General features: G+C 42.4%; 1 protein-coding gene and 1 long non-coding RNA gene across 4 annotated transcripts in view; one reads left to right on the plus strand and one right to left on the minus strand.

Moving 5' to 3' along the window:
• Window positions 1-12,043, plus strand: part of LOC309632397 — a 201,090-nt gene that overhangs the window by 181,583 nt on the left and 7,464 nt on the right. The window lies entirely within an intron of this gene.
• The window catches only part of EPDR1 (ependymin related 1), a 32,447-nt gene continuing 23,652 nt past the window's right edge, over window positions 3,249-12,043 (minus strand). The window contains exons 2-3 of one of the 2 annotated variants that reach the window (XM_082399913.1): window positions 6,077-6,285; window positions 3,249-4,937 (exon numbers count right to left, since the gene is read on the minus strand). In XM_082399913.1, coding sequence (XP_082256039.1) covers window positions 4,744-4,937; window positions 6,077-6,285 — 403 coding nt within the window. In that variant the 3' untranslated portion in view covers window positions 3,249-4,743. Of the gene's footprint in view, window positions 4,938-6,076; window positions 6,286-7,603; window positions 7,716-12,043 lie in introns of those variants that run through there. The other variant, XR_014246868.1, reaches the window with a different exon arrangement.

The raw sequence follows: 12,043 nt of genomic DNA on the forward strand, positions 1-12,043 counted from the left end.
ACAGGGAGATCAGCTCGGTGCTTTGTGACCACCTAGAGGGGTGGGATAGGGAGGATGGGAGGGAGACACAAGAGGGTGGAGATATGGGGATATACGTGTATGTATAGCTGATTCACTTTGTTATAAAGCATAAACTAACACACCATTGTAAAGCAGTAATACTCCAATAAAGATGTTAAAAAAAATAAAAGAAAATTTAAAAAAGAAAAAAATAGTTTTCAATTTAGCTTTTATACAACTTTGTTTTTCCTGGAAGAGAATTCTGCATTTTATAGTATTGGGTTGTCCAAAAACTTCATTTGGGGTTTGGGCCAATCCAATAGAATTTAATGGAAAACTTGGCTTTGCTAAGATGTTCTTATTCCATAAGATAGGACAGCTCTACCATGACTCTACAACAAAAGTACCACTTCTGCCACGAGGAGTGAAACAAAATCAAGAGACCTTAAATATCTATTTCATATAACCACCCACTCTAGCCCAAGACTATACTGTTAATCAAACAAGTTCGTGTATTTAGTTAACTGGGAATTTTTCAAAAGTTTAGGTTGGTACCTCCTGTTTGGGAAACTAACACCAGTGTTTTCCCAACCTTTCTCCAGGCTGAGAGAACTAATCAACTAGGCTGAGAGGTTACTAAAAAATGTACTTTAGGTTTGAAAAACCATTGCACAAGGTAACCTTTAATTTATTGTGTTTTTTGATAGTTTTCTTTATTGATATTATAGAGCTCAAGTGAAATTACAATGATAGCAGACATATTTTAATAAGAAGAGTACTTATTTTGTCATCAAAAAGTACACTGATGAAGGAAAAGAACACTTAGTTATCCAATTTGAACAAATGTACTTTAAAATAAATATACAGTATACCACTGGGAATGTTATAGGTGCAACTGCAGCACAGAACACACACATGTATACTCAGATTACCCGGATACTATGAATGTTGTATCCACTGCAAATTATTCCTAAGTTATAGGATAACCACATCCCACTTCCTGATTGCTGAAGCTACATTACCCTTTCCATCTTAATTAGGAAATAGATATGATAACTATGTGTTAATATTTGCCGTAACGAAAACAATATGAATTTTAAAGTAGGGATACAAAAGTGTCATTCTCCCTGAATAAAATATACAATAAATTATAGCTCAGTGTTTTTTCTGCACGTTGCTGAAATAATAATTCTGCTTTAAAACAAATAAAAGTACATTTCAGTTGTTATTATCCTAGCAGAGTTCTTAAAAGATTATTGATGCTAGAATATCCATATGTAAAGTTAATTTTATCTTTTTAAAGAGATGGCCACCCACAAGGCCTTTAAATCTCATAAATTACTCACAAGACTTTGGCTGAGGAGGCTCATTCTCTCCTCCAACTGAAGTCAACAAAACAGCAAGGACGCTGTTCCTGCATTTGAGGTGCCTTCAGTAGATGGAGGAAAACACAATCTACGTGCTTGGAAAAACTGAAAAACACCACCGTGTGGCACAGGTGAATACACCAGTTTAAAACAGAGGGAAAATTGAGAGGGTGGAGTTAGTAAAGAAAATCCAGCAAGAGGTGAGTATTGAGTTTTCAAATGGTGTGGAATTTAGCTTGGTGGGAAATTTAGTACTTCACAGGAAATTTCCTCAGAGATCTAAACTTTCTGGCCTTTTAAAAATATTTAATTGCTTTCATATTTTGAATACTGTGTCCTAATCTTAGGAAAGATTTGGAGCATTATCTTAATTAGCAAAGCTTCTTGTAAGAAAGTCACCCTGATAATAGCAAAGCTTGTTGTAAGAAAGTCACCCTGATAATTAGAACAATTGGAGCCAGAAAGGCCAGGCCCATTTCACTCCACGTGGGCCAGTGGGAGAGGGAGGGATGGCTCTATCCCAGGGCTGGGCCTTTAGAGTTGAAGGCAGAAGGTAGAGAAGACCCCGGGGCTTGCATGGATCCTGGCAGTTTGCCTTGGGAGGGGTGCAAGGAAGTTGCTCCGATGTAGCATAAAGGATGAGCAACACATGAGGCAGGGGGTCCGCAAAGTGGGACCCAAGCCTGGTCCAGGCCCATGTCAGGAATGGCATCCCTGTCTGCAGATAAGTGAGGCATCAGATGCTCCTCTTCATTAATACAGACCAGTCCCTGCCCTATTCAAGAGCACTCTTATTTTTTACTGTGATGGCCACTAGCGAGTTTTACACAAGATTGGTGACTGAGAAAACCCCCTATACTCAGAGGTAACCCAAGCTTCACTTCTCAGGCTCTTGTGGCCATTGGGAAAGAGAGAACAGTGCCAAGGACCGAGGCTGGAGAGGGAGTCAGGGCCTGATCAAAAGGGCCTTGGACACCAGGCTACAGAGCCTCAGCTTTACCTGTAGGCAGTGGAGAACCACAGAGGCAGGGCACCATCAGGTGTGTATTGAGGTCCCGGCAGACATAAAATCCTTCCGGAAGGAAGACTTGGCTTAACTGCGAAGGGGTTTAACGACCAAAACGGACAAACTGAAAAATGAAAGGCACCCGCTTCACGCGTCCTGAATAGAATGAGTTCCCTTCCTTTCTGCTTTGAGTGGGGCTGTGGACCAGGGTGGGCAGATGCGAAGATCCGAGGCTAACTAAGAGGGGTGTGCGGTTTGGAATGGAGCGGGGCTGTCTTTCGGGTGGAGAGAGAGAAAGTGGGGCAAATACTGTCACAAAGGCTTGACCAGGCTGGACCGCCTCGAAGGCAGCTGTGAAAGTTTCCCCAGGTGGCATTGCAGGTGCCGGCCTTGACTGGGCTGCACGCTACCCTGTGACTCTAGGAAACTGCATGGGCACTGGAGACAACAGGGCTTCAGGACTGGCTTATGAATGAATGAGTGAACAAACGAACGAACAGAGGTTGGCTTCTAGAACAAGGACAAGGACAGAGTGTATAGAGATCTTGCAAAGGCCAGCAATGCTAAGAGCCTGGACCTCGGTGATGGCTGAGGGGACGGACAAGAGGCAGTAGCTTTAAGAGCTATTCTGATGGGACTCGGGACACTGACTGCCTCTGAGGACTGAAGGAGAACATAGAGGCCAAGAGTGACTCTGAGGCTTCTGACCCAGGCAACTGGACTTTAAGAGGAAGAGCAGGCTTTTGAGAAAGGAAAATGAATTTGGTGTAGATCACAGGAAGCACTTTATTCATTAGAGTAGCGTTTTAACTCCCTTATAGCCAAGATAACCCATATTTATTACAAAAACAAATATATCAAAAAACACTTAGAAATGCAATTAAATTTGTTTATTGAAACAATATAGATAAACTGTGAGTAATACAGATTGTTTTCAGCGTAATATAGGCATCACACATTTCTCCTGGTAACAGATGATGGATAGATGGCCAGATAAAACACAATAGTAGAAGGAATCTAGAATGATAAATTTTATTACTAGATATCTCCCTAGAGGTCAGCAAACCCAATCCCATTTAACAGATGAGGAAGTAAGGACCAGAGAGGCTAGCATTCTCCACTCTACATGTGTTTAGGGCACTGACCACGTGCCAGGCACTTGGTGCTGGGCATATAAAAGTAAACAGAACACGGTACCCGTACTCACGGCGCTCATAGCCAGGCTAGTGAGTGAGAGCATCCAGGAAGCAGGAAATTTAGACACAGCCTAGTAAGCATTGTCAGAATAGCATGTTCAAGGTGCGAGGTGTACCCAGTCCAGGCTTGGGAACAGCCTCCAAAGGCCATGCATGAGCTGACCTGGGAAGGATGAGGAGAAGTCAGATAGACAAAGAGGTTGTGAAACGCTGCCCCAGGGATGCAGAGGTGAGGGGAAGCATAGTATGTCTAGTGAATCGAAGGAGTTCCAGTACAAGGGAATTCTTGTCCTGGATTTCAGAAACAATAGTCCCCTGACTCCCAGTTCACTGCTATTGTTAGGATGCTACCTGTCTCTACAGGTCTCTTGACAAGTATGTGGTGATTCAGCACATATATCAATACTCTTGCATAGAAAAAAAGGAAGCATATATGGCTCATGCTTACCCAGAAATAGACATTAAGATTTTCCAAACCCTCCTGTTTAAAATATATCTTTAGAGGAATCATTATTTTGCATTATAGCCTTTCATTTCCTCCCCAAATATTTACATCCATTGGGTCATGCCATAAAGCTCTTAAGACCGGAAGGGATTTTAAGGGATCACACTGTCAGCAGCCAGGGGAGCACAGGGTGGGGGAAAAGGAGGTTCTGGAGGCATGGAGCATGGGAGCGTCACTACCCTGGCGCAGGCAATAAGCGGGTCATTGTCTGTAGCGAGCTTAAACATTAATACCAAAACTGACCAAGTCGTTCCGCTCTTTTTATCACCATGTGCCAGCCATCTAGCAATTCCCAGTAAGGTCGATAACAACACATTCGCCCCTGCTGACCCTCCCCTCGCCCCGTGTATGCCACCGCACTTCCCATACACCTGCACACAGAAAGCGCAGCTCCCAGACAGGCTTCGGAAACATCTGAGGTCCCCATGTTAGCCATCTTTTCACATATTACCACATACTCTCCATTCCATTCCTTCTTGTAAACCTAGCCCAAGTAGTCACAGCCACACATAGAAAAAAAAAAAACAAAAAGACATCGAAGTTTATCTTCCTAGAATTATGATATTTATCTCTAATGAAGAGTCTCATCTCTCAAGTCTCAAATCCGGTTCAAGCTGGGGCGGCTGGCATCTGATGTCCGATGCTGTCCCTTCCGCATTCACAGGCTTATCAGGAGCAGTCCTCGCTCATCCTCTCCGGCTGGGCTGTCTGGCACGTGCTTGGCGGGGTAAACACTGAGGGGTCTTTAATGCCCAGCTGTATGTCGAAAAACCGTGTGGACAATATCACACTGTAATTTTTGGTGAAGGTTTCCTGGACAGGATAACAATCCTTGACTGTATAAATGCCAATCCAGGTTTCATCTATAGGAGGAAGGCAAGTTGAGTTTTTAATGTACAAGACAGGCAAAATGTGTGTATTTTTAATTATGCAAAATATACATAAAATAGACCATTTTAACCATTTTTAAGTACAGTTTGGTGGCACTAAGTACATTCACATTGTTATGAAAGCGTCACCACCATCCATCTCCAGAAATTTCCCATATCCCCCAGTTGAAACTGTCCATTAAACACTAACTCCCCATTCCTCCCTCCCCCCAGTCCCTGGAAACCACCATTCTACTTTCTGTCTCTATGATTTTGACTATTCTAGGTACCTCATATAAGTGAAATTATACAGTATTTGTCCCTTAGTGACTGGCTTCTTTCACTTAGCATAATGTCCTCAAGGTTCATCCACGTTGTACCACGTGTCAGAATTTCCTTCCTTTTTAAGCTTCAGTGATTTTCCACTGTATGTATACACCAGCTTTGTGTACCCATTTGTCTGCTGATGGATACTTGGGTTGTTTGCACCTCTGGCCTTGATGAATAATGCTGCTATGAACATGGATGTACAAGTATCTGTTTGAGTCCTTGCTTTCAGTTCTTTAGGGTATATGCCCTATATTGCTGGGTCATCCGGTAATTCTGTGCTTCACTTTGGAGGGAACCATCATACTGTTTTCCACAGCACAAAGGCCTGTGTTTTTGAAACAGTCTTGGGGGAGGTGTGTTGGCAGCACTGCAGAGAAGAGCTTCACATCTATGTATAAAAGCAGATGTAATAATGGCAGTAGATCTGGTTGCTGCAACTTTAGTTAGTGTTTGGGGGAAAGGAAAAGGAGGCACCCAAATCTAACATGTGACTTAGACAAACACCTTCCATGTCACAGACCTCCAGGGTGTCATGAAACATCAGAGCCAAGGCTAAGCCCATAACAGTCAAAGTGGCAGAAAGTTACAGGGGGCCTTAGAAGGCTGAGGTGTTTGTTCAAATGCCTTGCTTAGGTCCCAGCACTACACAACTAGCAGAGTACATTTGGGGACTGCAAATGGAGTTAAACAATTTGATTAAGCTTCTAAATTTCCTTAACAACTACCTTCCTTAATGGACTTAAACGTTATTTCCCATCCTGCTTCCTGAGATGCAATACTCGAATACTTTTTTGAACCCTTACACGATCTGGCTGACTTTCTGTCCGACCACTCCTGGACGGTGATCTGCTCCTGGGGCCCCCCAATGGAGTACTGGTCCTCAAAGGTGGAGTTCTGAGGAATGTCTAGAGGGTCCCAGGGGTATGTCAGGGTGATCTTGGAGCACTGCTTGGTGGCTTGTTCAATCTGAAACATCACTCCATCCTTATAGAGCAAAATATATTCAAATAATCTGGAAGACAGATTGAAAGAGAACAGTTCAGGACTTTATGTTACAATCACCATGTCTTTTATCAGCATAAAAGCCAAAGGCCTTTGATATGTTATTCTTAAAGTAGAAAAAATAGAAAAAAAATAGTTTTGCTGCTAGGCAATCATTTACTTACTTATAAACACTAGGCGTATGAACAACTTGAATATAAAATAATTAAAGTTCAGGGGTCAAAATTGAATATTCACAAGACAGTTACCTATCATACCTATCAATTAACTATTACCTTATCAAGTACCTATTGTATGACAGACCCTGTGCTGGAGATACAAACATGAGGAAGGTGAGGCCCTGGGTTAGCAGCTGGTTTGTGACCTTTTAGCCTCAGAGACACAGGAGGATTTGACTCTTGCCTTACTTGTTGAGTCCTTGTAGCACTGAGTCACGGGACCACAGGGATATGCTGAATGCAGGATGCCAAGAGCCTGCTGAGATGCACCAGGCTCCTGTGCCCCACTGTCTCAACTGTCATCATAGGAATGGGCTTTGGTGAGGTGCAGCTGTGCTGGGAATGGGCTGAGACAGGCAAGGACAAAAGCTGAGGGGACCCCAAGAGAATGGCTTCGCTGAACTGAATTTGTCTGCGTGTTCTCAGCCTCGTCCCTCGTATCCAGTGCACACCCTACGTGTGGAGCAAGCCAGAAGTATTCCCAGTCTGTGCCCGAGCCCACAGACCGCCCGCCATCACCTTGCACGCTGTGTGGTCACCAGCCCTGTGTCTTTCCTAAAGCTAAGCCATCTTGGTATTGGGTGAAGCTCGGTGAGTTGCCATGCATTCAACTGTCAATCTAAAACTCAGGGCACTGCTGTTGATCGAGTGGAATGAGGTTGCAGCCCTGATTCAAAAGTGAAATTTGCAACACCTGAGGGCAGAAGAGTCCAGAGAAGTAGCTTTTCGTGAGCAAATAATAGCCAACAGACTATCGGTGGTATGTAAGCCTCACTCCACTCCACAGCCCCCTCCGAGGATGCCTGTTCTCCATCCCAAGTCAGGGTTTGAGATTTCTTTTCTTCAGAAAAAATATTATAAATGATAACTGTCCGTATGGTCAAAACAGTACCATTATTAGGATTATATTTCATTTTCTGTGAGCTAGCATAAAAATAGAAACATAACCTCATTTTATGTATTTAGAAATATCGACCCTGCTTATCCTAGAAAATGTTTGAAATGACTTACAAGGGTAAAACCCAAGCACAGACCTTGAGAAGTGGGAGTGAATGGAGGAAGAAAAGGAAGTGTTCACTTTATGCGCTATTGCTCAAAAATGGAGCCAACCTCTTATACTATACATGCAGGGTTCACATCGAAGGACAAGCCCTTTGGAGGAGTCTGGAGTTGGACTGTCACTGCTTCCTCACTCCCGGTTAAGTCCCTGGCGCATCAGAGTCTAAACATGCATGAAGGAATACAGAAACATTAGCATCAACTACAGAGCGTACTCCAGTCATAACATGGGATTCTTTGTCCACACACAAATCCTGCTCCACGATCCTTTCAGTGAGAGCGGCCGCCCACGAAGCACACGCTCTGTATGCCGTCAGGACTGGTTATCTTCAGCCTCCTCCTCCTTACCATCAGCATTATCTTCTTGTGCTTTCCCAAGTTCACGGTGTTTAGGCTAGAGAGTCATTCCTAGCTTTGGCTGATACTCCAGTTGTGTGCAGTGATTGTCCCCTGAAAGCTTTGCACCCATGTGCAGGAGAGGGGGGTTTCCTTCTTGAAACTCAGCCCCCGAATCCACAGAAGCACACAAGTGGGAGCCTGGTGGCCATGTTTGTGTACATGACCTGGCCACCCTCCTCAGAGGGGGGCATCTGACCCAGGGTGGGACAGTCAGATTCTCTTGCTCGGACATGTGGAATTGCCACTGAAGGTCTGCTAGTCAGTCTCTTCGTGTGGCTGGTCATGTCGTATGTAAACACAGGAGCCATGGAGGCTAATTTCCAATAAGAGTAAAGAATGAAGCACAGAGAAGCAGCTGCAAGCTGGGATTCCAACAGCAGTTCATTTCCTGGATGCATTTCCTCTCTGAGGCCTACTGCCTACAGATCCACCTGCAGAGTTCTGATAATAAGTTTCCTTTGTTCTAATAACTTTCCTTTTTCTGCTTGGAACTTTTCGTGTGACTCATAACCAGGACTCGTTTCTAATACAGTTGAGGACTCCACTGTTCCATCTAGAGCCCTGGAACAGCCGCCGGCACAGCTGTTCTGGGAGAGGCACCGCACGGGCCACTGAAGAACCAAGGGCCGTGGATGCCTGGTCAGTCACCTGCCGGGGAAGGGAAGGGGGCAGCAGGGAAGGAACTCTGCTAACGTCACTGTTTTCCCGAGGCCAGCTCTGTCCATGTACAGAAGTAAAATGAAAATTCTAGACTTGAAACAATTGCTACAAAATGTTAACATTGGTTAATCCTGGGTAGTCTGAACACAGGTGTTTGTTATGATGTTCTCTGTACTTTTCTAAGTTTTCAAAATATTTAATTTGAAAAAAAGAGAGCACAGTATGATATTGAGGTTATGTTGACAGTGCCTTAAGTAAAACAGAAAATATTAATTTAATGGGAAACAAAATAGAACTGTATAAGTCATTTTTTTCAAAGTCCCATGTGGCTATAAATGCTAGTACTACTCCATTGAAAGTTTTGGAAAAGAAGATTTTCATGGCTTGTATGTTTATATGAACGTATTCATAGTCAAGATGTAGGTTCTCCATCACAACTAGGATAAAGGGCCTGGAGCCCGATAGAGCCAGAAGGTCAAAATGCAGAAATCAGCCAGGGTTGAAATGAATCATCTGCCTGGGATGCTGTGCGGGTAATAACCCGTAGATCTGAAGCAGTGACGGACTTCAACAGAAACTGGATCCTGGGAGGTGAGATCAAAGCCTGGCTCTGAAGTGGAGGAAGCTGTGAGGGCAGGAGTCACCCCAGGGTGCAGTCAGGCAAGGTGAGGGGCTGGAATGTGTGAAGGACGAGGCAGGCGGGCCAGCACTGGGTCAACAACAGTCTGCAAACTTCGCCTCCTCGCTGGCCAGACACCAAGCAAAGCATTGTTCCTGGAAGGGCCCTGACGCTGGGTCTCAGGTTCTCCCCGCCTAGCCAAGGGTTCAGCAGGCCAAGCTTTCCATGGCAACCCGAATGCAGAGGAGGTGCCCGGCGGGCCACTTTGCCTCTCACCTCGTGGGACAAAGGATTTTTGTGGCTTCTGACAAAATTCTCAGGCTGCGTGGACAATTTCTGTTGTTTCCTGAAAATCCATTTTCCTAAAAATTGAAACTAATTTAGAGAAATAACAACTCTGTGCATATGTGTCTACTGATTTTTTAATTTTAATTATAATTGTGGTAAAATACACATCACATAAAATCTACCACCTTGACCATTTTTAAGTGTACAGTTCAGGAGTGTTAAGTATGTTCACATTGTTGTGGAACCAACCTCCACAACTCTTTTCACCTTGCAAAACTGAAACTCTGTACCCATTAAACAGCTCCACATTTCTCCCTCCCCCAGCTCCTGGCCACCACCATCCTACTTTCTGTCTTTATGAACTTGACTACTCTAGGTACTTCGCATAAGTGGCATCATACAGTAGTTCTCTTTTTGTGACTGGGCTGTTTCACTTAGCATAATGTCCTCAAGGTTCATCCATAGTGTAGCATGTGTCAGAATTTCCTTTGTAAGGCTAACTAATATTCCATTGAATGTATATATCACATTTTGTTTATTCATTCATTCAAGGATGGACACTTGGGTTGTTTCCACCTTTTGGCTATTTTAAATAGTGCTGCTATGAACATAGGTGTGCAAATATATTAATTTAGTGTACTATACACATTTTACAAAAATAAATAATGATTTATATATTTTCTAACCTGCATTTTAAATTCAACAATTTGTCCTTGGTAGTCTCCCAAGTATTTCCAAAAAGTACATATCAATGGTATCATTTTTCCCTAATTTATTATGAAAATTTTTAAAATGCAGAAGAGTTGAAGGTCTAATACAATGATCACCTTTGTATCTACCATTTAGATTCAACAGTTGTTACATTTTGCCATATTTGCTTTATCTATTTCCTAAATATCTCTTACAAACAAGGCTCTGTACTTCATGTCCCATCACATCAGAAGACAGGTGATGTCCCATTCCACTAGTAATGCTACCAACTTTGATCACCAAGCCACGTGGTTACTCTAGATGTCTCCATCATAAAGGCATTTCCTTTTGCAATTACCAAGTAATCGGTGGGTAATACTTTGTGATGCTGAGAATATCCTGTTACCCCATAACTGTCACCTAATCATTTTAGGTAAAACAATTTCTTGAATCAGTTATTTCACTGGAGGTTGGTATGATGCTACCAATGGTACAGCAAATGGTACCTATCCATCTGTCTATCTAGTATCACTCTGCACTCGGGCTTTTATTTATTCAACATATGGCAAATAATTAAAGTCATTATTCCATTTGATATTCAAATCGTCCCAAGTTCAGTCAGTGGGAACTCCTTCCACCTGCTATTTGTGACTTATAACATGATTCCATCAGTCTTTGACTGATTGCTGGCTTTCTGTGACACAAGTGTCCCAGGCTCATCTTAGACTTTCCTTGCACCAAATCTAAAATCAGTCATTCCTCTAAAGAAACCTGGAACTTATTGGGAAACAACTTAGAAACCAACATCTGGGCCCTAGATGTGCTCATTGTCATTGGGATATCATTGTTTTAAGGACCTTTCAGTGGTCAGAACTTCTTACATTGAAAAAAATAAAAAACATGAATTCATACTGATATTTCCAATCTAAATTTGACATTATAAGTTCTCCCCTATCATTTTTGTTTTTATGTTTGTATATATTTTCTCTTCAAATAAAAGTCATGCTTCCCAAAAACATTAGCAAATTTACTTATTTGCTTTATCCTACAATAGCTTTGAAATAATACTTTTAAAGGTGTTATCAAAAAATACAACTGCCTGGTGAAGTTTAAGATTTTATTGCACTTCTTTTTGTCCTTAGAATATAACTCAATATTGCATTAAAAATTCACTTGGATTAACCCTGTTCCCTGGGTGGCTATGTTTCCAGATTGATATATCATTAGGTTCATTTGTTTGTTCTCAATTCGGGGACTTCACACTCTTCCCCTTTGATTTAATTTTATTATTTAAATATGTAAAGTTTTTCATGTTTCAGAACTCAGAACAATATAAAAAACCACATTCAGAGAAGTCTCACTCAAAATTTTTTAAAAAAATTTTAGAAACTTGTTTAGGAATTCCCTGGCGGTCCAGCGGTTAGGGATCCGCGCTTCCACTGCAGGGGGCATGGGTTCGATCCCTGGTTGGGGAACTAAGATCCTGCATGCCATGTGGCGCAGCCAAAAAATAAAAAAAAAATTTTAAAAAGAGAAGTCTCACTCCCATCCCAATCCCTGCCCCATCCCTCATTCTCCCAATGGATAGCACCTTTCATTGGCTTCCATGTTACTTTCCTTCATTTCTTTTGACAAAATATAAGCAAACGCATGTGTGCACTCTTATTTCTCTCTCGTCTTTCCAGAAAGGGTAGAATTCTATATACACTTTTCTGCACCTTGCTTTTTCCTGTTTCTATTAATACATAGAGCTTGTCATTATTCTTTTCTATGGCCATATAATAGTTTATTGTGTGTAAGTACCATTGGTTATTTAGTCAGTCTCCTACTAATGA

The sequence above is a fragment of the Balaenoptera borealis genome (assembly GCF_965194805.1).
Source record: "Balaenoptera borealis genome assembly, chromosome: 7".
Classification (NCBI taxonomy): domain Eukaryota; kingdom Metazoa; phylum Chordata; class Mammalia; order Artiodactyla; family Balaenopteridae; genus Balaenoptera; species Balaenoptera borealis.